The sequence below is a fragment of the Mixophyes fleayi genome, chromosome 1 (genome assembly GCF_038048845.1).
Source record: "Mixophyes fleayi isolate aMixFle1 chromosome 1, aMixFle1.hap1, whole genome shotgun sequence".
In the NCBI taxonomy this organism is placed as follows: domain Eukaryota; kingdom Metazoa; phylum Chordata; class Amphibia; order Anura; family Limnodynastidae; genus Mixophyes; species Mixophyes fleayi.
This window is the reverse complement of record NC_134402.1, coordinates 39,676,224-39,704,091: the sequence shown is the minus strand read 5'-3', so window position 1 is coordinate 39,704,091 and position 27,868 is coordinate 39,676,224. Positions and strand designations below refer to the sequence as shown.

The following is a 27,868-nucleotide window of genomic DNA, read 5'->3' as shown; positions in this document are numbered from 1 at the left end:
AGGAGTTATAAAGTGGACAGTGACTGCATTGCTCTAATCATGGCCCACGAGAGACATACGCAGCTACTGTGCAGTATGGACTTCCTGAATTACTGTGGATTCCGTAAGTTTCTGGAAGTAAATGACAGCTTAATGCAGCTGGTTACCGTCTGTAATGTGGCCCATTGTTATTTCCAGAGGAGAAGGGTGGAATTCGTACACAGGAGCATGGCCGGATTAAGGGGGGGGGCACAGGGGGCACGTGCCCCGGGGCCCCTCTCTCCGAGGGCCCCCCGCTGATCGGATCACCTCACCTCTCATTTGGTGATCCGATTGTTCTCTTGTTTGTGCGGGTGGTCTCTTGCTGTGTCGGGTGCATGAGGGTGCATGCGCACCATCCTCCAACCGACAGAATAATGTCTAATAGATGTACAGCAGCACCGCTGCTGCTGTACATTTTAAAATAGCCGAAATGGAGCTGCTGAGCAGCTGCAGCAGCTCCTCCCAGCATTAGAACTGTGAAGAAAGTGACTGGGTAAGTGTCACACTTCTACTGGCCATGTACATATTTAAACAGATTAAAAAAAACAATCATATCTATATACTTATTCAAGAAGACCCTCATCATTGATTATTACTTGATTGAATGTTAAATGTAGCCTATAGCAGCTAGAATAATATTTGTGTGTAATATATTGTTAATGTGCGTATTGTCGCTAACCAATAACGATTGTCGAACCTCGATTTGTGTTTCCAAAGCACAAAGATTTATTCGCAATAAGTGGAAAAATATGCTCAAGCGAAGTAATAGTAAATACAGCCGTTACTTATCGCAGGCGCTCTGGATCCAGTGCAGTCATTCAATCCTGAAGTCTGGGGACAAGAAGTCTGCACTCTGGATCACAAGCTGCTGCTTATATACACAATCAAATACAGTAATACAATGAAGATGGTATGGCTTGCATCTATTGGTCCGGGTCTCAGGAATGTCCAAGGGGTCGTCAATCATTGGCTGGTTCATCCTAAGGAATCCAAAGGAGGGGGTCATCTCTGCAGGGGGTATGCTCTGCTCTTCCCGCCAGAATTCCTTAGTCTTAAGTAGTTCATAATTCCTTATCATTCATAACTTGCGTATGCACTCTGCGATTCCCTCGCAGAGCGCACCAAACAGTAGGATATGTAACAAGGTTCATTATGATACCACTCATGATGTTATTCCTTTAACCCGTTCTGTGTATTTCACTAATATGCATGTAACTCTGATATAACATATAAATACTACTATATTTCGACATAACTGACTATGTGTTGCAACTACCAATAATGTGTACTATTTTATAAGTATGCGTGTTTGTGCGAATGTATGGTAAAAGACCAATTACTGTTGCTGCCACGTGTAGTGGATGCGTACGCCCTTTCACGCCGTAGCGTGCCCTTGTACGTCGATGCGTACCGTACACATCTTTTCAGACAAAGACAACCAAGTTTGCTAGACTTTAATTGAAATGACTTTATCCAATTTGCTGACTTCGACAGTTCCACCCTTTGATAGTGTAATAAACTATCACCCAATCACCGTTTCAAGTTCAGGATTATACAATACTTCTTCACAGACCATGATCTCGGTATCTGGTACCACCCTTTCAGTCTCTTTCTCAGTGTTACTCCCATGAGACCGTTTTCCACACTTCAACACAGTAGGAACACATTTGACAACTAAACCAATTGCTAAGATGACACCCAGTATAAGGAGAAGGAGCTTACCTACACTAGCAACCATTTCCTGTACCCACTCCCCCAGACCGGAGAACCATTTTGCTGGGTTCAACCATGAGAACCAACCCGCCACCTTTTCCCCGACCTCATATAACGAAGAATTATGGCTCTTTCGAAATTCCCATTTCAGCTGCAAAATTTCATCCATCTTCCGGTCTATAACCTCTTTAGGGTCTTCCGTATTATTAGTAATGTACGTGCAACATTTGACACCGAACTGGGTGGCCAGTGTCACACAGTACCCACCAGTAATAGAGGTGAGATAATTTAATACCAGTCTATGTTGCACCAACTCCTTCTTGTACGCTTGTAGCTCCCTTCCAGTAAACCTGAAAGTGTCATCATACATCTCGGTGATATTATCTATTAATTTAGCTAGGTCTTGGATATATTTAAAGTTTAATGTTCCCCGAGCGGTCCTGGTGAGATCTAGAGCAACCATAACTTGGAAACCAGCAGTTTCACTAATCAATTTTGTAGCTATGGGTTCCTCACCAGGAATCATATTTCTCTTGCCACGGTGTTCATACTGTGTGTGTATGTATGGTGGTGATGTAGTCTTGTGAATATCTACCATTTCTTCATGAGTAATAGTCATGATTTCAGGAACCAGTTTAGCTAAGAAACACAAGCCCTTGGAACTCGGAGTCACCCAGGAATAAGCTTTCCTCCCACAAACAAAATACACATCATCAGGGAGAACATAAGGAACAGTATGCCCATGAATTATATCACACAGAGTTTTGATAAAACTACCCATGCCTAGTGTCTCCATCTGCTCTAGACACGTGTCGGCATTAATGATATTTTCACATTTATCTGTAGAGACTTTTCCAATAGATACCTTCTTATGTTTGGTTATACGCCCTAACTTGTGACTTCCATCAGCATTCCTGCCTAGTAGTGACCTTGTGAGTCTCTCTCTAAAATGAGTGTGGCGAGCCATTGTCTGATCTGATAGGTCAGCCTCCCAATTCTCCAGGCGCTTTGCATGAGATATGTTTAGGCACAGCAACGATCTGCCTATGGAGTATTGTCGAAGCGTCAGACTAGGGGACCTAGTGTTATTGTACCTCCCTTCTATGGGCCTCCCACCCCTTAATTCGAGTACTTCGGATATGTTTAGCGGGAATGGCACTAGTCCTATGTTATGCTGCCCTTGAGGCACGTGAGAGCACACCCAACACTCAGTTTGGTTTAGCACCTTACCCACCAGGGAGTGATAATCCTCCAAAGGATGCCCGCCTATATTCAGAGTACTGGGGGACTGGCATCGTTGGATGCATCTCTCGTCAACTAGGGAGTTGCAGAACTTGCAGATACAATACTCATCAGACAATAGCCCCTCACACTGCCTCCGAGTTCCTGAGCTAGCAGACCTTTTCATAACCCCTGGACCAAGTTTGATAATGGGCTGCTCAGGATATCCTATTAACTTTTCTTCGGCCTCTATTTCATCCGTATCACTCCCAGAACTCTCCTCCGTCCTCCATCCTCCTTCACAAAAATAGAATGTCCTAGAAAAAGTAAAAACAAGGAAAATCCTGGAACAAAAGAAAAACAAAAACCGCCACTCCATCGCTGGAAAGATAGTTCTGAGGCAACGTCTCTGGTTCAGGTGTCTCAACTGCAGGCTTTAGGTCTCCCGGAACAGGCTCACAAGTGACAGCTCTATGTCGTCGGTCTGAGTCTTGTCTTGCACTTTCTCCGGATTATGGACTCTCCTGCAGTGGGTGGAATGGACCCAAGTGTCTCTCTCTGCAACCTTCAGTGATGTAGTACTGGTCAGCAGCACTTGGTACGGGCCTTCCCAACGGTCTGTTAAACAACCTGAACGTAAGAAATTGCGGATCATAACATAGTCTCCAGGTTCAACATCATGACAGTTCGTCTCTGGCATACCAGGTGACAGCATTTTTAGTTTTTGTTGTTGTTGTTTCAGCTGTCTACTCATTCTTATAAGATATTGTACAGTCACTTCATTATTACACTTTAAGTCGTCTTGTGGACTCACGATCAAATGAGGTTGTCGTCCGAACAGTATCTCAAAGGGGGACAGATTAAGAGGAGGTCTAGGAGTGGTTCGAATGCTGTGGAGGACCAACGGCAAAGCCTCAGGCCATGCCAACCCAGTTTCAGCCATTATCTTACCTAGTTTGTTCTTGATAGTACCGTTTACTCTCTCCACCTTACCACTGGCTTGTGGTCGGTAAGGGGTGTGAAGTCTGCTACTGATTCCCATGAGTTTACACATATTTTGGAAGACATCACCAGTAAAATGGGTACCCCTATCACTTTCAATGATTCTAGGGATACCGAACCTACACACAAAGTCTTGTACAATTTTCTTTGCAGTGAACACAGCAGTATTAGTGGCTGCCGGATATGCTTCTACCCAACCGGAAAACACATCAATACACACTAACACATACTTTAGATTCCTGCACGGTGGTAGTTGGATATAGTCAATTTGTATTACCTGAAAAGGTCCGTCTGTAGGAGGGATGTGGGATGGCTCAGTTGGAATAGTTTTCCCAACATTTTTCCTCAAACAAGTAAGACATGACATTGCTTTCTTACCAGCTTGAGAGGAAAATCCGGGGGCACACCAGTATGCTCTCACCAGTTTGCACATACCTTCTTTACCCAGGTGAGTCAGGCCGTGTGCTGCTTCAGCCAGGCTTGGATAGTATGTTCGGGGAGCTACAGGCTTACCTTGTCCATCCCTCCAGAGTCCTGAGGACTCTTGACCACATCCCTTCGCCTTCCAGACCGCCTTCTCCTGCAGGGAACACAAATCTTGCATTTCAATTAATTTCTGCGTGTCTAATGTCTGAAAAACCATCATAGTCTCGGTCGATACAGTCATAGGTTGCCCTGCTGCCCATTTAGCAGCTTCGTCTGCCCTGTTGTTGCCCAATGACACTGGGTCTTCTTCAAAGGTATGGGCTTTGCACTTTATGACGGCTACTGTTCTGGGTAACTGTATCGCTGTCAGAAGTCCTTTTATGTGTTGTGAGTGTGCCACTGGTGTACCTGCTGCTGTCGTAAAGTTTCTAAGACGCCAAAGGGCCCCAAAATCATGCACTACCCCGAAGGCGTACCTAGAGTCAGTATATATGTTGGCTGATTTACCCTCTGCCAATTCACACGCTCTCCTTAGTGCTACTAGTTCCGCCACCTGGGCTGAGTGAGGTGGACCAAGGGGTTCAGCTTCTACCACATCCTGATCGTCTACAACAGCGTAACCAGTACATAGCTCTCCTGTCTCTGTCTGTCTATGGCAACTTCCGTCTGTATAAAACGTAAAATCTACATTTTCTAAGGGGGTGTCACGTATGTCGGGCCTTGCAGTAAAGGTCTGATTCAGGTGTTCCATACAGTCATGCGTGTCAGTATTCTTGCCTAACTCATCATCAACCAGGGTCTCCTCACCTCCCACCCTTTGTGTCTCTTGAGACACATACGGAAGGTATGTAGCTGGATTTAGGGTGCTACATCGTTTGATGGTGATGTTTGAGGGTGCCATCAGGGCTAGTTCCCACTTTGTGAATCTAGCTGAAGAAACATGTCTGGTTTGGGCTGAATTTAACAGAGCTGATACAGCATGGGGTGTATAGATGGTTGAATTATGTCCTAATACTACATCCTCGCTCTTACTTACTAGAAGGGCCGTTGCTGCTACACTTCTGAGACATGTTGGGAGTGACCTTGCCACATTGTCTAATTGTGCACTGTAGTATGCTACCGGTCTGCTAGCGTCACCATGTTTCTGTGTGAGGACACCTGCTGCACAGCCATCAGCTTCTGTACAAAATAGCTCAAAAGGCTTTTCATAATCAGGTATTCCCAATGCAGGTGCTTTTGTCAGACTATCTTTAAGATTAAAGAACGCTTGCTCCGACTCTTCTGTGTGTACGACACGTTCTGGTTTTGAGGAAGAGACTAGCTCCTGCAATGGTAATGCCAGAATAGAAAAACCTGGGATCCAGGACCTACAGTATCCACACATCCCCAAGAAAGTACGAATCTGCTTCTGGCTCTGCGGCAGGGTCATGTGTTGTATGGCCTCAATTCTGTCGGTTGTCAGGTGTCTTAGCCCCTTAGTGAGGCAGTGTCCTAAGTATTTGACCTTAGTCTGACATGGCTGTAATTTATCCTTTGCCACCTTGTGCCCTGTTTGTGAAAGATGAAGCAACAACAATTTAGTATCATGTAAACATGACATAAAAGAATCAGAGCACAACAACAAATCGTCCACATATTGAATTAGAACAGACCCATTGTGGGGTTGAAAGGATTGCAAACAGTCATGTAAGGCTTGGGAGAAAATACTGGGGCTGTCAATGAACCCCTGGGGTAGTCTGGTCCATGTATATTGCACTCCCCTGTAGGAGAATGCAAAAAGGTATTGGCAGTCAGGGTGAAGAGGGATTGAAAAGAAAGCAGAACATAGATCAATGACAGTAAAATGACTGGCAGACGGTGGAATCTGCATGAGGATGACAGCTGGATTCGGCACTACGGGGAATTGGCTCTCAACAACTTTGTTAATTCCCCTTAAGTCCTGGACTAATCTATAGCCCCTCCCCCCACTCTTCTTCACAGGGAAAATGGGACTATTTGCTGTACTGGCTGTACGAATTAAAATCCCTTGTTGTAACAGCCTCTCAATAACAGGATATACCCCTAGTTCCACCTCCGGTTTTAATGGATACTGTGGGATTTTTGGAGCTATCCTACCACTTTTTAGATTGACCATGACAGGGGCTACGTTTGCCATCAGTCCAGTGTCCTGTCCATCTCTGGTCCATAGGGAACCTGGTATTTCCAGCAACATCCCCTTTACTTGAGATGGACTTTGTTCTATAACAGGAGAGTGTAACATTAACCTTGGAGGGGTGTCCAATATGTCCTGTACCTCATGTGCAACCTTCTCGGGTATATCTAGGAACACACCATCTGAAGTACAGTATATGACACATCCCATTTTACATAACAAGTCTCTCCCTAGCAAGTTAGTAGGAGCCGCTGCAGCCAAGAGAAACGAATGCTTAGTATGCAGAGGCCCGATAGTAACTTCGGCGGGTTTAGTTAGAGGATAATGTAACACTTTTCCCGTCACCCCCATAGCTGGAATAGTTTTGCTGGTCACCTGTAGATTGAAAGGAGAGGTTATCACAGATCGGGCCGCCCCTGTATCTACAAGAAAAGTTTGTTTCCTGCCAGCTATGTCAACTATCATTGTTGGTTCTTCACTCTGACTCTCAGTTAACCTCACTGGCTGTAGACTACAGGTATGACCTGACCCCTAGCGCTGACTATTGATTTCCCGCGCAGCATTTGCTGCCGTAATATGCGCGGGTAGATGTGAGTCTTCTAGTCTATGTGAATCCTTTCTTGGAGGATATCTATGTGACCCACCCCTATGTGTATTGAGTCTTTCTTTATTACAATCTCTCCTGTAATGTCCTTCCTCGTTACAGTTGAAACACCTGATCACTTTAGGTTTCCTGTTATATGGGTTGTATGCTGGTGGTCGTGTATGCACCCCTTCTAGAGCCTGTATACTTACCGTCATTAACCTATCACTTTTCTCTTCCCTTTTTCTAAAAAGGTTCTTGTCATGCTCCACAGCAGACTCCCTAAGGAAGTCTACCGTGACGCCTCTCCAATTAGGTAATGTGGTTTGTACTCTCGTCTTTAAATTTTCCCTAAGGCCATCCATCAGTACCCCTACAGCTACCTCTCTGTGATGTGGGTCCTCACTTATGTTGGATATCCCAGTAAATCGTGCAATCGCTGTTATAGCTCTAGCAAAGTAATCTGAGGCAGTTTCACTATCCTTTTGTTTAATGGTGAAAATCTTACGCCAATTTACTACTACTGGAAAACAGATGGCTAAGTGTTTGACAATTTGTTCTATATTCCGTTGGTTAATCTCATCAGTCAGGGTGTCATCTTCCTCCAACAAACAATCTCCAATAAATTTTTGTATGTTAGTATTGGGAGGAAGACACGCCCTCAACACTACCCGCCAATCCTTACTGGTTGGTTCATGAGCATTCCCTAAGTCTTTAACAAATTTCTGACATTTAGCTAACTCTTTTCTAGGATCTGGGAATTCAGTCATAATGGAACGTAATTCTGATCTAGTCCAGGGACAATGCATTGTAACATTTCTTAAAGGAACTACACCATCCTTATCCGGTTTCCCATTGGGAACTGATATTGTGCGGACCGGGAACACACCCTCTGGTACGCTAACTTCAGGGGACGCTACAGGATTTACAGGCCCTAGATTTAGAACACTTTCACTCCTAGTGATCACGCTACTCTCACCTATCTCAGCCATTTTCTCATACTTGCGCTGAGCCTCTAGTACATTAACAGCATGGGCAATGGCCGAAATCACAGTGGGTTCATCTTCGTTTTCAGATACACTTGATTGAAACTGATTTAAAACAGGGTACAACTTAGTAATTTTTCTATTTTCGGTTTTAACAACGGCTGTACTTACCCCTCCCGCCACATAAGGTGGCGGGGGCGCGCTTGTGCTGAGTTCGCCACGCTTCTCAATGGTTACATCCGCCTTGCGCGCGCTTTTCGCCACGCCTATTTCCGGTTTGCATTCGCTGCTCTGCCACGTGTTACCTTCCATTTGCCACAATTTTAAACAATCATTATGTCTATTTCTCTTTTTCGTTGACTTGATCAACCATATTCTATCTTTTACAGTATTCAGTACCTCTGCATTAAAACTCCCTATTGTTGGGAAAGGCCTATCACAAGCTTTGGTCATCCCGACCCACGTGTCACAATACACAGTTGCATATGCACCATACTTCTTACACATGAGAAACCTCGCTGAACCAATAGGGCCTTCCTTAGGCAGTACACTGACCATCTCTAGCGTATGCTTAGCACCCATGTTGAACAATATACCTTCTACCCGGAACACAGACACACCGCAATGCTCTGTTCCTTCCGGCCAAATGTGAAATACAGACACACCGCAATGCTCTGTTCTTTCCACCTAATAATTTCAACTCTGTTGCTATACTCACCGCTAGAGATCTATAATCCTCGGTGAACGTATTTCCTTTAGCCGCGCTCACTCGCTTTTCCCTAATACAGAAATATCACTGTGGGCCCCAAGGGCTATCAGCTCCTCGATACCCTGGCTAAACCACAAAATCTGCTGAGTTTATTATCGCTGGGAGCGCAAAGTCGATACAATCAACCTGCCTTTCCAGTATAATTCCTCCTAGCTGCTTCACCAATTCGCACTAACGGTGCGACCGGATCGCACTGCCTACCAATACTAATTATTAGCAAACCTTGCGATCTATTGGTAGCGCTTTGCGAAAACCCAGTTTTCGCATTCGGTATACCTGCCCTGTATACCGTCCTTCAGTTGGGCAATCCGCCTCGTCAGACAGCAACTGAGCACCTCAACAATAAAACAGTGTATCTACGTTACAACATCACACACTATACACCTTTTCTGCGCAGAAAATCAAAAGTTCCCAACAATAGTAATAATGTCTCAGAGGCTTTCACAAGTAATTATACTATGCATGTATAATAACTATCAAAACGATTGTTTAACCACGTGGCAAGTTTATCGGAAGTTCGCGTACGCACAGCAGGAAGTACACATACGCTAAACAATGCAATACAGTTAAAACGCACAATGACAGAAAAAAGAAACAGTTTTCTCTTTTGTCCCTAGGTTCTAGTTAGCGTGCCCTAGATAATGCAAAACGGACATTCGGTTTCGCAACACAGAGTAAAATTCAGGTTTTGAACACCATGCGTTCTTACCCGTTTATGACGCGTCTCCACCCTTTGTTGAGGAACCGAAATCCGTTGGTCTTGCGTATCATCGGCAACGAAACCTCCAAAGCTCACGAGCCCCCAAAATTGTTAATGTGCGTATTGTCGCTAACCAATAACGATTGTCGAACCTCGATTTGTGTTTCCAAAGCACAAAGATTTATTCGCAATAAGTGGAAAAATATGCTCAAGCGAAGTAATAGTAAATACAGCCGTTACTTATCGCAGGCGCTCTGGATCCAGTGCAGTCATTCAATCCTGAAGTCTGGGGACAAGAAGTCTGCACTGTGGATCACAAGCTGCTGCTTATATACACAATCAAATACAGTAATACAATGAAGATGGTATGGCTTGCATCTATTGGTCCGGGTCTCAGGAATGTCCAAGGGGTCGTCAATCATTGGCTGGTTCATCCTAAGGAATCCAAAGGAGGGGGTCATCTCTGCAGGGGGTATGCTCTGCTCTTCCCGCCAGAATTCCTTAGTCTTAAGTAGTTCATAATTCCTTATCATTCATAACTTGCGTATGCACTCTGCGATTCCCTCGCAGAGCGCACCAAACAGTAGGATATGTAACAAGGTTCATTATGATACCACTCATGATGTTATTCCTTTAACCCGTTCTGTGTATTTCACTAATATGCATGTAACTCTGATATAACATATAAATACTACTATATTTCGACATAACTGACTATGTGTTGCAACTACCAATAATGTGTACTATTTTAGAAGTATGCGTGTTTGTGCGAATGTATGGTAAAAGACCAATTACTGTTGCTGCCACGTGTAGTGGATGCGTACGCCCTTTCACGTCGATGCGTACCGTACACATCTTTTCAGACAAAGACAACCAAGTTTGCTAGACTTTAATTGAAATGACTTTATCCAATTTGCTGACTTCGACAATATATATATATATATATATATATATATATATATATATATATATATATATATATATATATATATATATATATATCATTCTAGCTGCTATAGGTGGCTACATCTAAGATATTTGATCAAGTAAAATAGTAACACTATGAAGGGTCTTCTTGAATGTGTATATACATATAATTTTTTTTCAGCTATGTTTCACTAAATATACTATAATATATATATATATATATATATATATATATATATACATACACATACACACACATACATACTGTATATATGGTCAAAATTGGTGTTATGTTATCAATGTTTAGTTTTTTTTTAATGTGCAGTATTTTTGTTAGTTTTATTGTGCGGTATCAATTGTATTTTTAATGTGCAGTATCAATTGTATTTTTAATGTGCAGTATCAATGGTATTTTTAATACGCGGTATCAATGCTAATTTCAGGGGCAGGCTGGGGAGCAGGAGGGCATATGCCCCCTGGACCAGACACAAAAAAGACTAATTTGGGCCAGTCCCTTCACCAGCCCAAGTCTCTATTACTTGGTGGCTGGCCCCTCCTCCAGGGCCAGCTACCTTATATCATTGGCAGCGGATCCTTACGATTATTGGTGTCACATGGGATACACACCACGTGATAGGTGCTGTCACATGTATGAAGAGAAACAAGACCACACAGCACACAAAGGCAATTAGATTAATAGTGGATTGCAAGTAGGACTAGTTATTTAATGGGTGCCATTTTATTTGTGATGTGATGGTGGGGCAATTTAATTTAAAAATGGGGTCTATCGATTTAATATGGGGTGATTGGACCTTTAATTTAATGCTGGGGTGGTTTGGGAGCTAATAAATGAATGTGGGGCTTTTTGGGGAAAATGATGTCTCTTTATTAAATGTGAATATGAATTATGTACCCATTTTTTTTTCTCCAAATAGGGCCTCCAACATTCCAGGATCCAGACAAATAGCAACTGAGCTAAAGACACCAGCAGCCACAGGTGGTGAAAATGACAAGAACAGGTGGAACAGGACAGTCTGCTAACAGTCCTGAATCTGGTGGGGCAGTTCCGAATTTGGGTGACTGTCTTGCTTAGTCAGGATTTGGTCCGACTGAGAGAACAGTTGACAGGTATGTCCTACATCACACTGTACTGCTCGTGAGGCAGAGCTGCATGCACCTAACAATAGTGCTCACAGTACTGCCTGTGTATTTGTCTAAAATGATAACCATGTTACATCATAGGGGCCCCCCTATCTAAAGTGCCCCGGGCCCCCCAGAGCTTTAATCCAGCTCTGCACAGGAGGAAAGCCTTCATGCTGTCCACAATTGGCACCATAGTCAAATTCAGCACTGAAGAATGTGGGTCAGAGAACGACATCATGGACAAGCTTTCTGATCTACTGTGGAAGGTTTCGATGAGGAACAGTGTATGCACACTTTCACATATCGCGTGCAACATTTGACTATGCTAGAACTCATCACCCCAGCTCTAGCTAAACAAATGACAAACTACTGAAAACCCACTGAACCAAGTTGGAGACCAGCCATTGTGTTGCGTTGGTATACAACCCCGGGGACCTGCGGTTTGAAGGTGAAAACTACCAGCGATTTCAACAGCCGTTTGAAAAGTGGCAAAAAATGCCCAATGTATTGCGCCAGCTTTCACCAGCATCCAGTTTTACACATCTGTCTCTGGAAATGTCCCTATTTTTCAATACTGACTGCTCTAAACAATCTCACATAGGGGTAGATTTATCACACCCTCAAAAAAGGAAAAGTGGAGGTGTTGCCAATAGCAACCAATCATATTCTAGCTATCATTTATCTTGTACATACTAGAAAACAATAGTTAGAATCTGATTGGTTGCTATGAGCAGTACTTCCACTTCTTCTTTTTAAAAGGTTTGATAAATCTAACGCTTATTCTGTACACTAAACGCAACGGTCGCTGACAAGTGACATTTAAAATGCAAAAAAAAAATAAAAATGTATTTTAAGAAATATTGTAAAACGGATTTAATTCAGTATATATTATTCTTACCCCCCTTTTAAAATTCATGAATTCATTTATTTTACATAGCTTTAAAATATGTATTTTTTTTCAGTAGAATCTTTAACACACACATAAGTCTAAAAAAACAAAAAAAAACATACTAAAATGTAATACACATATTTATTTTTATATAGCTTTCCATCAATTTCAACATTGTCTGTGGTATCCCCTCTGGCATAAAGAAAGGATTATGTAGAACTGAACCACAGCACACAATTTAAATATAAACCCTCACTAAATATATAAAGCCTATAACGAACTAATTCCGCCTATGAATTAAAATCTGTATTGTGCTATTTCTCGAAGTCAATCCAGGGGAACAATCCGGCTTAACAGATTTGATAAAGCTTTGCAATATTAAATCCCGCTTCTCTTGGGTGTCACAGAACTGGGAGGAAAGTGGAGACCCGCAAGCTAGTTCATTGTGTATTCATAGATTGTCTGTACCTATGTTTGGAAATAAGTGACTTATGCCACAAGCTTCTATTTAAAATCTTCGGAAGCAGTCTGCGTTATTAAGAATAATTTATGGCAGACTCGTACTTGCTCAATCAAAATGCAGATCTGTTAAAGGGCAAATAAAGCCACTGTTTGACAGTATTATATGTCAATGTCTGTGTATTACACGCTTTAGTAAAATACAGTGACTGGTTGATACGTAATTAAATACGTCCTCCATGCTCGCTTTCACCCCTCTGTAGCAGGTTGCCATGTTAGGGGGCCGTGATTCTGTAACAGAGAAGAGACAGAACTCTGTGTGGATCCATGCACAGGGGCAGAGCAAGTGATGTCACAGCAGCTTAAATGACTGTGTGGCTGGATCACGTAGAAATAATTTATTGTAGAAATGTATTTCAATTAGCGGAGCAGGTGCCAATTTATATCACTGCAAATGTAGATACAACAAAAAGGAAAGGTGTCACCGCACTATCACAATCCCAAATATTTGTATAACCACATTTCATTCAGTAATGGAAATCGGTTGGTGCTCCCGAAACATTAGAAGATACTTGTACAAAAATTCATAGAGGAAAAAAAAGGGGGGGCACACATAGAACATTCTCTTTTTTTCCTCTAGGAATGTTTTCTTATTTTTTTATATATTGGTATGTGTTTGTATGGAAATGCAGTGATCTCTGAGACAGTATGTTATGTTCGGGTTTTGTGACTTTTCTATAGCAAGTCCCAAATAAGCATCTGAGAGGAGGAGGTGTGTTTTTTCAACTGTCTGAACACAGGTAACCTCATGTTAATTAGACCTTTTCATCGCTGAATGACAAACACATCTGCTGAGTATGAAAGCATGGGGGGGTAATTAGACTGGCCGGTAGACTTTTTATATGTATAAGACTCAGAATGCAAGTGATCACAGATTAATGTGAATTTTGCAAGTAAAAGTGCAACATTAGAGAAAATGTTATATCCTGATGGTACACATTCAATTAACACCTCAGACGTAGTGCTACCATTAGCAGCAATGTAAAAATATGTTAAACCCCTCCAGGCTGATTTATATGCAGGCTGCATGAAGCACCTGGATTGGTTAGAGGGGCAGGAGGCTGGATTAATTCCTGACAGGGTATCTGTGTAAATATGTATAAAAAGCGGACTGTTTGATCATGTAATGTATCAACAATATACCATCTGTACTTTCTGGATATCACTAGTATCTCAAACTAGTTTGTAACTGACCTTTTCAGGACTGCCTGAGCTAATAAACATCACAGCTTAAGGAACCCGCTTTAACACCTGTTGTAATGCCTGTGACCTAAAGGTTAGACCCTATCTAATCCATTATCCGGCTGTTCTGAGGTTAGGGACCCAGCATTCCAGTACCAACAATCTGCCTAATGCCCTGCAGCACTGGCCAGTGTGACAGGCCAGGGGGAACATTCCACAGCAACCCTGATCTGAAGGCAAGAGGTCAGGGGTACCAGCAAGGGGGTACCCAGAAGGACGTGGTTCTAGCTGCCACTAAGAAGCCTAGTGGTGGCAGAAGAAAAAGTCCCTCCTACTGCGGTTAGAGAGAGCATTTCTGATAAAGAAAAGGGGATGGCTGCAAGGCCACCAGCAACACAACAGACAGGGGTGGCATAGGAGGTCTATTCTGTCACGGACTGCAATCTCATTTTTTATCTACTTGCATCAGATCCCATTAGAACAAATATGTGGAAGAGGCTTCCACTGTCTTTAATGCAGCAGAGATGATGCTTTAACAGAGCTGCAGTGGACAGTCAGGTTGACACTGAACAATGAATTTTACTTTTATGGTTCAAATCTGAAAATGACATGACTATGTGCGTGCAAGTGTATTTCCAAAGCTGCTCAGAGCATGTGCATGTTTTTCTTTATGGAACAACAAATGTGAATTCATTTTTAAAGACACAATAAATGTAATAAAGGGTAAATGCTTTGCATTTGCCCTTTGCAAAAACACTAAAGTGTAATTAGGAATGTACAACTTCAATTCCAACAAAGCTTTGAGATCCCCAGCACATTCAATAATTGGTCATTAGTTGCACCAAAAACCATCGGTGACAGACTTTACAGCATTAAATAAAGCTGGACAAGTAGTATATCTGGCACTACAATAAATTACAAGCATACAAGTACACATCTGAAGCCGCCCAGTGCGAATATGCCAGGCACTGGGACAGTCAACGGAGCAATCCGCTGCAAAGACAGCTGATAACACTGATCAATAACATCGCTGATTGAATGTATCCAACATTACCTGTCAGATGGCGTAGGGGAACGGAGACTTAAAATTCAATTGAAATGATTAAAATAAGCCAACTGCAGAAATAAATGTTTTGGGAATGACTGTTATTTTACAAATGTCGTTATTTTTGTTTTAGCTTCATGAGAGATGTCTTTAATTAGCCTAATTAGAGGGAAGGAACCATAACTGGCTACAGATATCAGGACTGAGGATAGAAGTCAGCCGCTTTTAAAACACAAAAATGGATTTTGCACCAGAGCAAGTTGATGTGAACTGTTGGATGTGGACCATCGAAAGCTGATGGGCCAATGTAAACGCCCTTTTTTTTTTGCCCCTTGCCCAAAAGCATGCCCAGTCTAATGCACCCATTTTTATCCTGGTGTCACTGTGGTCATTCCCTACTTTACAAACATCGGCGTGCGCATACTTACATACCGCTGTTGCACCATATTGCACAACAGCAATAAACCATTGCAACTAGTCCCCTCTGCGGGTACATTTAATAGCGTTTCCTGCTGACTTTGTGCTTTAATGCTTGATTGGGTGCAGGAAAGTTTGGAGGATGGGACAAGACCAAAGTCTTACTATTCTGGAGGTTCTGTTCTGTGCTGCATGCCAGTCTAGCAAGGTACAGTCATTACACCATCATTGCTACGTACCTAATAAAACTGAACCCAAAAGGACTTCAGAGTGTATATCCAATGTCTAACAACTCATTAAGGACAACTGAAAACCAGACAAAAATGTGCATATAAGTTGAATACATGGACTTCATTACTTAATAAGCCATATTTATAACCACAATCTTCCCACAGCAGTTTGCCTCACATCACTACCCTGTACTGTATTTTTTTTGTTTTAACATTTAGAAGATCAGATCAACAACACATTGGCCTGGCCCCTCGCACTTCACAACCTGCCAACGCCCGGATACACGGGCGCTTGGATGAACTGAAATCTGCAATGATTGGCTACAGGTTGCTCTAGTCCCGCCCACTTCATCCTCTGCTAGTCATGTTGATTGGCTTAACTGTCAATATTTACTTACACACAATGGTGAGAGGTGGAGCTAATATAAAAGCATAAAAAGCATGGAAGATGGGACACTAAAGAGAGGGGGGTAAATACTTACAGTTGCACATTTCTGGAATGTTATATCACTTTGAGAAGACGACTGGACATCTCGGGGCTGTGAAAAGCAAAAACATTGCGAAGCATGCTCAGTACTAGGTCACAAAATACACAGTATAGAATTGTGGTACAGAATACACAAGGAAAGCAAGAAACACAAGGCCCAATTATAATCCACATTCTACCATCTCCTAAAACATTGTTTATTCAGAAAACTACTCAATGTTAAACAAATATTTATGAGTATTTTGTCAGGGATGAAGTACACACAAGTATTATATGTTAACATGTTCTACGGATCACATGGAAAACATCTGCATGGAGTCTGTGTGAAAGATGCGAAGGTCGGATGTAATAACCGGAGAATCGAAAAGAAACTCACGCAAACACGGGTAGAACATACAAACTCCACACGTTGAGGCCCTGGTTGGGTATCAAGCTCATGATAATGAACGTACAAATGTAAGTAGCAAAAAAGATCATTTTTAAAATATGAATGAAGGAAGCACCAATCAGCTTCAGAGTTCTCAATCAGCCAATCAGATGCGGCTAGCTCGTGATGACAATCGTCATAATCAGCAAGTATACCAGGTGCCAGGTATATGCAGCTCCGTGCTGGTGTGTCTCAGCCACATTTGCATGAAATGCCCTTGCTGTACTGAGACTATGTTAGGTGACCTCATTCCTGTTCCGGCTCCCCAGTCGCCAGGAGACACAAGTGTTAGTTGCACGCAACTATTGAGGGCATGTACAAATTTCCACAATTTACAACACGCAATCTGGGGCATACGTCCAAATCAGCGTCAGGCTCTGTACGTTCTCTGTGGGTTTTCTCCGTATTCCTTCCTCTATCCAAAAATACACAATGGCGGGTTAATTGGCCACTCCACTGGGGCATCGACCAATCTGAGTGATTACATTCTCTGAATAGCTCTGCATAATATGATGGCACTATACATATAAAGGGACAATAACAGAGACCAAAGACACGATTTTGATGTTTTCAGTTCTCAGTCACGAATAAAGGAAAATTAGCCGTGCGGGGCTATTAAATACCAATCAACCTCTGGAATATAGACACTAAAACTAGTCTGAGCTCCACAATGTAAATACTCAAGTGTTTAGAGCAGCGATGTTCAACTATCCATGAAAGAAAGCGGCAGAAAATTAGTTATTGATTTTCACTGAGGAGAACACAAATGATTTGCTTTGACAAGCGCACACATTATTTTACCATGGATAAAAGAAAGGAAAAAAAATGACTGCAGGTGCCACTCAACATGTTTTACAAGAAGAAGCAGAGTAACTTTGTGTGGAAAAAGGAAAATTGTCTTTAAGGGTCAACTACAGGGGGTTCTCTGCTGCCTGTATATAGTGACATGATTATCAGGCAGAAGAGACGTACATTTCAATCAGTGGGGACAGAAATAGCCAAATATGACAGCGTAGCTCAGAGCAAGAGAATTGTACACGTGTCGGGTACTTGTTTTTCTCAGGAGATGCACTTTATCCACGGTGATGACTTTTGGTGTCAAAGTCTTATTACACTTCAGGGGGTAAATGTATCAAGCTGCGAGTTTCTGGCAGGTTTGAAAAGTGGAGATGTTGCCTGTAGCAACCAATCAGATTCTAGCTGTCATTTTGTAGAATGCACTAAATAAAAGAATCTGATTGGTTGTTCTAGGCATCTCCACTTTTCAAGCCCGCCAGAAACTCGCAGCTTGATACATTTACCCCAAGGGGTGCAAATGAGTTTATTATTTTGCACCAGCATTTTTCAAATGCAGCCACACGCAAGTTTTTTCAGGATTTTTAGGTGGCCAAAGCAAAGCCCCCAGTAGCCCCACTCAAGTACAACTGCAAACTGGAGAGCAGTCAGCATTGTGACTGCTGGAAGCATGTTATACGGAGGGATAACACTCATAAAATGCTGCAGGAAGCGATGAGGCAAGGCGGGCGCTTGTCAGAAAGTGTGTGCGTGTGTGTACAGGTCCAATCACTTACATTATTTTTTGGACTATAACAAATAAACTGCAATTAGGAGGTTTTAAAAAATGAGCTTTTAGAGCCTAATTTCAGTGCAGAAAAAAAGATACAGCCGGAACTTAGACGTAAGTTTATTGATGTGGCTGGTGAAAAGATACGACAGTCAGCGTCATTAGCTTTTTTTCATAAAAAACATTTATTTATATCTTATTTTAAAACACAACATGCTGGTGCTGTCAGCATCAGCAATAGCCCCTATGTTGCCTGCAAAAGATACTCCAAAGATGAATATCTGGATATGTTGGCAAGTTTCACAAGACCACATCTCCAGGGGCCGTGCTACCTACTCTGCTCAACTTCTATGAGCAGTGTTGCATTTTTACGCACCGCATTTGAACTTCTGTCCAACTCTAAATCCGGCCTTTACTGTTCAAAATATCTGCTATGTTACACACTGGTCAAATGTATTCTAGTATAGTGGCTGTAGTGAAAAGAGAAGCATCACACTTTGTATTGTCATGTGCACTGTACTTCTCTAAATGGCTTGTCTACATTGGACTATCCCACCTTCATCAACCCCATGCAAAGTACGGGATCCGTCTGAAGTTGGGACTTGGCTCCCGCTGTGCCTCTTGAAGTCCGTCCATAGCGGTTCAGTAGAGCTCTATAGGGACCTATGGATGACTTGTAGTGAGCAACATTTAGCGTGTGTCGTATCTCGGGTGTAGGTAACAGGGGAATTCCTGGCGTACAATAACTTTACATTTCGTGTATGGGCTGGAGAACCGCTGGTTTTTATATATTTATTTCTCCACCTTTACAGGTAAAGAAAGCAATATATCCCCCATAACATCATATATTGCATCAAGTTGAAATAGGAGGAACTTACAATTCCACAGCAGCTTAATTTAAATGCAAAGTTATATCCACCTTGGAATTCACTGAATCAGAGGACAGCAGGAGTGCAGGTAAGTAACATTCCCTGGTTTAGTTCATTCTACTTATTAAGCTTAAAGTCCAATTCAACCCAAAACTAAAATGTCCGACATTAAAGAAACCAACCCTCCCCTGAGATGTCAGGAAGATACTCTCCAGTCAGCTGACTCTCCTGTCAGCTCCTAGCAGGGGAATTTTAAAATTAAGCTCTTTCTACATTTTGCAACTGAAGTATGTCAAAAGCAATAACCAATCAGTGCTCTCGGCACAACAAGCTGGTCATGTGTGGAAAGCACTGACCAATCAGTGCTCTCGGCACGACAACCTGGTCATGTGTGGAAAAGCACTGACCAATCAGTGCTCTCGGCATGACAAGCTGGTCATGTGTGGAAAGCACTGACCAATCAGTGCTCTTGGCACGCCAAGCTGGTCATGTGTGGAAAGCACTGACCAATCAGCGCTCTCGGCACGCCAAGCTGGTCATGTGTGGAAAGCACTGACCAATCAGTACTCTTGGCACGACAAGCTGGTCATGTGTGGAATGCACTGACCAATCAGTGCTCTTGACACATGACAATGCATTTCAAATTTCTATGGGGGCCCTAGATCTGTAGGATGCATTTAAGATGAGACTAGTATTTTGCGATTTCAAAATGTGGCAGAGTCACCCAACAAGGATACTAAATACAATGCATTCTGCTCCTCATTAACCTCCTGTAGGAATGACTCGCGTATATCTTGTGTAACTTGAATTGCAGTGGCTCTAACCCGATGTCCCAATTCCCACACTATCGCTTTGATTGAGAGTTCAGAAGCCTATTTGCAGCACAACAACTATCAAAGAAGCAAAATAACACAGAGAGAAATCCCATGGCTTGCTGGAGGGGAAAAGGTTCACTGATGCAGCGAGGGGGATTTCAAATGATGGATTCTCCTGAGGGAGAGCTAAAAACTAAAAATACTGTCGTTTTCCTACTTCATCAACGTGAGCACAATAGCTCGACTTTACTGATGTGGATGGCTGCAAACACAAAGTCCGGCATGATGGTAACAGTGTTATACGGCGCTCCCTTGTCTCTAATGTGTGTGGGGACATGTATGCCCGTGGTAGGGAAATTAGATTGTGAGCTCCACTGGGGCAGGGACTGATTTGAAAGAGTAAATGTTCTGCCAGTGTACACTGCTGTGTAATTTGTTGCAACATATAGGATAAAAATAATAAGGACTCAGAATTTTAACAATAATAAGTCAGCCAGGTGTGAGTTAAGAAAATTAAAACTTTCTATTTTAAGAATTTTTGCGAGCACTCCGTTTGACTGACAGTCTTATATTGGACTAAGCGCCATCACTTATTCCTCGGTGAGAATATCTAGTGTATTCTAACAATAAGAACAATACATTTCTTATACTGGTCATCAAAGGTGTTCTATATTTATTGGAACTATAAGAGCCATGTGCACACATTACTTTCGGGAAATAGTGTGTTTGTGCAAGCTTCCAGGTACACCACACGATACCAGCAACTTAATAATAAACATATTTGGATTATTCTTTGTCAATAAGTTTCCTATACTGTGAAAAATGTATATAATGACTGGCTATTAGTACAGTGAGGAACAGCTCCTCACCTCACAATTGTCCCTATTTAGGTGGGAGAGTCCTGATAGGTTTGTCCTGAATGTTATATCTCCCCCCAGACTCACCGATGTCCCCACCCGCTGCCATAAGATCAGGGGAACACCCCCACAGCGACATGGCCACACCCCAATCTCTCTATTTCCACTTCATCTGGGAAAGACTGGAAGTATCAAATCACTGCAGCTAATACTTTATTTCGAGTGCAGTTAAAGGGGGTTCCCTCCTTCAGATAATATTAATTACTGACATGTGCTGCTGTAACGTTTCCTACATACACTGCTTTTTACTTTTAGATCCAGTCAGTGCTTTTTAGTCCCGTCTCGATATCATCAGGCCTGCTTATTTACGTTGCTGTGGGCAGAGTTGCCCTATAGATACAGTTCTATCCAATGCAAAGAACATAGCAGGGCTGTTGTGCAGCTCAGGGCAATTAAAATACCTCTAGCTAATGAAAGAAATATGTGGCCAAATATATAAAACAAAGCTAGTAATTAATAATACAGCAATGTATTTAGTAAGAGGTACAGGACATGTAAAAGCCCAAAAAATATAGAATGAAATGTTGGAGCAAACCCTGTGGAGTGAGAATCAGTAACACAGAGTGTATCCCAGTAGTCAATGTACTCCTTGTGACAATTATATAGCATATATAATGACTGATTGTTATAGTCTGTTAAATTCATGTATAACAATGTGAACATTTTATGTAACCTCTCACAGTATGCTTTGCTGACTGACCTAAGTGACCTGTGCAATTAACCAAGAGTCTTTTGAAACTAGCCGGGCCTAGGGATAGATAAGCATATCTGAGGAGTTTGAAGCCCCAACGTTGTAAACCATCTAGCCACTCAAGCAGAGCAGATGTGAGAGATTCTCTGAGGTGCCAACATACATCTTAGTGATAGATAATTTACTTCAAAAGCTGTGTGTCATTTTGGGAATCAATCTGACTTAATTGAAAATGTAATTCCTAAGGTGGGGGTGAAGAGTCTGTAAGAAGGGTTTAAAAACTTCTGCTTTAGACATTACAGTGTGCATTTTCATGAAGGGGTCTATAAAGACTGAAATGTCGCATATTCTCAATTGTGTTCCCTCACACACGCCAAGTCTTAAACTAGTAAGTAGTGATTTTATTTCCGATTTTATTTCTGAAACTTATTTGTGCCACTTTTTGTATGACTTGTTATTAACTTTTTTGCAAGTAAGCCTTGGAAACATTTTTCGTATTAAAATAAATTTAATCAAGCGCGATTCTTTGTAAATTTACGAAGCTCAGGGAGGCTCATGCTACATGCGTATGTAATTTAGTGTGAAACATTAATAAGTGGTTTTGGTGAACGTAAGGACATCATAGTAAATCCTTTGTGGTGGCAGAAAAGGTGCATTCATTGTTAAGTGACTAAGGTGATGCCAGTCATGCCAGGTGTTCAGATTACTGTATCTGAGAGGCTGAGCGTTAGTGACAGTCCTCATTCTGTATTCTCCAGGCAAAACACTAAGGACAGTGTGAGCCCTGTAGTGTAGCTACTCTGTAGTATGGGAGATTTCACACTGCGCCCTATTGCCCAAAACATGACACCTGTTCTCGATAGATCATTTAACATCTGTACAGTGATACAAAAGAATTTCTTAAAGGGAATCTCTACCTTTGGCTTCCACCCCCCCTCTCCTACCCTAACAAAGCAGAGGAGGTCCATTCCCCAGCACCAGTGTGGTTCTGTTGTGCAGGGGAGGGTGGGGGCAAAATGTGGACATTGCGTTTAAGTGGAGCGCTCACTGTCGAGATGAGTCAATGACATCACTAATAATAACAACATCAACAACAACAAAAGCTTCCATGGTCAAATCTCATTCCCCCCATGCATATTTCATATTTGTAGGTTTTGAAGTTGAGATCCTTTACATACTTGGCGTTTCTGTGTCACTGTTGCCCGTTTGAACAAAGTCCTTTTTACCCATGACGGCATCAGAGCAAACAGCGAGTGAGTCCACGGAGAGCCAAGGGCAGCTGATGTCACTAACAGGTCTGAAGTCTCCTGTAGCTCCAATCTCTGTTCACCGTACAAATCTAAGACAGACAAATACCAACATTATAGTCATAGTAAGAATAGGTTATGCATCCCCACGCTAAACATTTTCTTCATACAATGTCCCCTGGTAATGCCTCAGTTGTGCATTATAAATAAATTATTTCAATATCAGGAGAAACATATTTACAGCAAACACACGTGTGGCACGTGATGGAGGGATCAATAGAAAGACTGAGGACAAAAGCCAGCGTTATATAAACAAAATGATGGATAATAGCCTAAGTAAGACCTCTAGTACTTCTTTTGATGTTATGTAGGGTTCAAGCATAACATACATGTGACGTATTTCCATTTACTTTCTGTGAATAGAGGACTAGAGAATACTTCATGTTAAACAAACACATGCTGTGTTACATATTTCATTCACTGCAGCAAATGTTTATTGCAATATGACATTCCACACAGACACTATAGAAACAAAGCACTTATTTTATGTTTGCAGAGTAAGACAATTGAAACAGCGGAGATTCTCATTCGTCGTTATTCCTTGGTAACAACAACTCATTATTCTACTATATTATTTATAAATATGGCTGCAGACTAGCAGTGTTTTACTGCTGTCCATGGATAGTTTAGTTTATTTTTATCTGGCCGTACATTGCAATGTGAATATTTCTCACCAAGTTTGATGTATAAACTTAAAATATCCAAGACTCTCCAATAACGTCTCGTTTTACAGGATTCTCCAAAAGCACAGTACCACTTCTTATGTTCTCTGCAACTGCCTGTACGCACGTTATATCATTTTACAATACTGGGGATGTGTACAGTATTTAAAATAAAACAAAACTGTATTATGAGCAGTTGTCAAGTCTGACTGGCTAGCTAGGCGGTAACAGAAAATCAAGTTATCGCAGAATCGGGGCTCTTGATAAATATGCCTTCTGTCCCATATAATTCCTCAGTCACAATGGCAGCTATACCCCATTGCTAGAGACATAAAACCGTACAACGGAGAAACATTTAACTCCCCCCTGTTGTGGGTTAAGCCAAGAGTCAATAACCACACACACACATAAATATATATATATATATATATATATATATTGTAACAAAAGGAGGCATTTAGCTGGCAATATGCAGAGAAAGCAGGGAAGTAGAGTAAAACATTGGCACAGTTATGTACCTAGGTGGAGATTAAACCAGGTAAAAACATATGTGTAGTTTAAAATTGGTTTACTTACATGATTTAAAAGCTGTTTCCTCTCAGCAAACAGACAGGGTGGGTCTGATAGTCTAAACAGAACCAGGGATGAGCGTTTCCTTTTAAAGAGAAGGTGGGTGTGTCACCTGTCCATCAAGCTAGGCCTGTGGGAGGAGTGTCAGGTATAAAACCCTGCTTGTTTCATTGTTCAGGGAGATCAACGCTGGGCTAGCTGGCTGATCTGGACAGAGAGCTGGACTATGTATAGTAAGCGTTGAGGGTCTCCATAATTGCTGTGCAAGTATACGGTGTCAAAACATTATTACCATCCTGACAATAAAGAACCATAAAAAGGAAGAAGTTGTACGCGTGAGCTTCTGCAGTAGCGGGCTCTTGCCACAATATATATATATATATATATATATATATATATATATATATATATATATATATATATATATATATATATATATATATATATATCAATCATACTTACCAACTGTCTGAAGTTGGCTTCCGGGAGCCTGCCGGGGCAGATGGGTGTGAGGGGGGTGGGGCGCCAAAAATCGTGTCATTTTGGACCTGCCCCCTGTGACGTAATGACGCGTCATTTTATACCGGGGGAGGGGCCAAATGTCACGGCATTTTGGACCAAATTCTGCCCACTTCACTAGGAAGTGGCCAGATTCGGGAGATTGCCTTAATCTTTTGGGAGTCCGTGAGACTCACCCAAAATGTGGGCGTCTCCCGGAGTTGGCAAGTATGAATATGAATATATATATATATATATATATATATATATATATATATATATATATATATATATATATATATATATATATATATATATATATATATATATACACACATACACACACACACACACTAATTTGTCGTTAATAAAATTTGCTATAATATGTACTTAAATGTAATTACTTCCATAAACTACTGATATGTCACAAACAGCCGGCCGCATTGGATATGTTTTCTCATTAACAGGCTAGTTTTAGAAGACAATTACAAATATTATATTTCCCACATATTAAATCCAGTACCGCACTGGATTCTGGATGCCAGAGAGTTATATACAAGCTCAGTATGCAAGAAATAAAATACATGGAGGTTTAGTGATTGAGTATATGTCAGTTACACTCTATCATTATCTTTATTTTTGCCTCTTGTTCGCCAGCGCAGAAAGCAACTTACGGAACCTTCAATTACACTTAACAAAACATAGCTGAGTAAGGACTACAACAAACAACGCACCATAGGAACCAGGAAATACTGCTGTCGCTGCAGTTTAAAGAAATACCAAAAAGTGTACAGACATTTGTGGCTTTTCAAAGTCAATAACTACAGCGTCCACAACACTAGGTTTCAAGAGTCCCCTTCTATGTTACTAATGTAGGTCAATCCCCAAAACATCAAACACACCCTGTTAAACAAAGGCTGGTTTCCAAGATGCCAAAAAGTACTTGTTTAACCATTCATTATAAATAGCAGCCAGCGACTCCTTTTCCAAGACTATGTGCATGCAAACGCTCACATAGAACGTGTATTGTTCATATCAGTGTCTTAAATACTGTAAATATTGACAAGCTCGTTTACCAGTGTATTCTATGCTTTAATTCCAGTGAGAGCACATGGATTAGATAAAGGGTAAATATACCTTACTTACAAATAGGATTATATTTTAGAATTGGTCAATACACTTTTGGCCATGAATAATTCTGCGCAAACAACATCAATTCTTTGCATATTTTCATCTAACCCCCTTTGTGACTGCAGGTAGTTTGCACCATCGGAGGTGTTTTACACCCTTCTTATCTTTCTTTCTTTTGCGTTGCAAACCTGATTTGTTTAATGCGCAAAAGTGCAATTCCGCTCAAAAAAGGAATTCTAATGCTGTTCTATGAAACGAAGTATAATTGCTAAAACAAGAATTACTGGGCAGAAAAAAAAAGCAGACCTAGGGGGCTATGAATTAAGCACTTGTAGCATAGCGTTTCAGAGCTTGGACTCTATAGCTATGGCGTTAGCAATGGTCATTGGTCCCGCTGGAGAGGACAGAGAATTGTGTAGAGCAGTGGTCAGGGAACAGGGGTAAATTACCCCAAATGGTGTAGAAATGAAATTCCTGGGGGTAATGCTGCCGATTCACATGCTGTCAGTTGGATTGTAGACCCCTTTAAATGTGAAATTGCTGTTGTACCAGAAGAGCCTCAAGGGTTGGCAGAGGCACTTCTTGAGCTTCGATGCAATAATGAAGCACGAATTGCATTTGAAAACAAAGCAGATCTGTCATATTTTTGGAAGTCAACAGCTGCAAAGACATTCAAAATTGCACATGAGGAGGCAGTCAAAAAGTTGCTGCCTTTTGCCACAAACTACCTTTGCGAACAAGGATTTTCCACTCTAACGAACATAAAAACAAAGCATTGAAAATAACTGGACGCTGAAGACTGTACCCAAATTGCTCTGACATCAAAATGTCCCAATATTGATGCTCTCGTATCAAAAATGATGCAACATCATTTCTCCAAAACCTGAAGTTTTGAAGTTGAAGCTTTCAAAGAAATTTTGAATAGATTCAATAAACTTTTGACTTCCAATAATTAATAATATATGATTTGCTTCCTTTCAGATCAATGGGGTAACTTCGGCGGACCGAATATATTTTGGGGTAAAAGGTAAAAAAGTTCCCTGACCCCTGGTGTAGAGGGATCTTCACAGATCCTCCTCCTCACTTTAGCAGTAAGACACTGACAGACACATTGCTCCCAATTGCCACAGGACCAGTCCCAATAAAACTGAACATGTGTTATATTTTTGCAGGATCGTTAATTTATGCCCACATATAAGAATACATTTGAATATTGTAATGTCTTAGTCCAATAAAAGCCACAAGTCTGAGGCAAGTTACCATAAGACCACTTCAACTTGGTCATGATGGGTACTCTTCTGAGTGGGACAGTTATTTCACCACTAAGCTTCAGACTGCCTCCTGTGCACAGTAAGAGCAGGTCTGGAAGCCCTCCCAGGTAGGTATACTATGCCCATCAGACCAAGCTAGAGCCGTGGGCTGGATGAAGCATGTTATGGGACAGTTCACGGAATTAGGGTCGCGCATGCAGATAGCTGAGGTAAACCCTGGAAGCAAACGGTTTCACCGCAATGGTCAAGATTGTACAATCTTTTCCGGGACGGTCTTTAATCGGAGGGGCTATCCCAGCCTGACTTTAATTATAAATGCCTACGAAAACACATCTGCAAAAGCAGCGATAACAGATGCTATTTTACGGGGGGAAAATGCATACATTCATAAATAGACCAATTAATGTACAGCAAACAATATTAAACAAGGCATATAAAGAGTGAAATTGCTGAAGAAGTTAGCTTTGAGATATCAGAGCTATGTCCTCGCGAAATATTTAATAATGGTTTCACGTTAAAAATTGCATAGAGTAACGTCGCAAAAGTAATATCCAGGGGCCTGATTCATTAGTGATCTTATCTTAAGCAAAAGTTAAGATGCTTATTTTTAAGAAGAAACGGATTTTCATCTTAACTTAAGAAATTCTTCACTTACGCAGTGGATTTTGCTTCTTATCTCCCTTTTCTGGGTAGGGATTTGAAGATCCCTCTCCTGCGATGATATCCCCCTAGGA

The 27,868-nt window shown here is 41.6% G+C and overlaps 1 protein-coding gene across 1 annotated transcript in view; it reads right to left on the bottom strand.

Annotated features, from left to right (window-relative positions):
• Positions 1–27,868, bottom strand: part of EVC2 (EvC ciliary complex subunit 2) — a 116,128-nt gene that overhangs the window by 75,907 nt on the left and 12,353 nt on the right. The window contains exons 3-4 of the mRNA XM_075194648.1: positions 22,874–23,034; positions 16,408–16,464 (exon numbers count right to left, since the gene is read on the bottom strand). Of these exons, the coding sequence (XP_075050749.1) occupies positions 16,408–16,464; positions 22,874–23,034 (218 nt within the window). The remainder of the gene's footprint in view (positions 1–16,407; positions 16,465–22,873; positions 23,035–27,868) is intronic.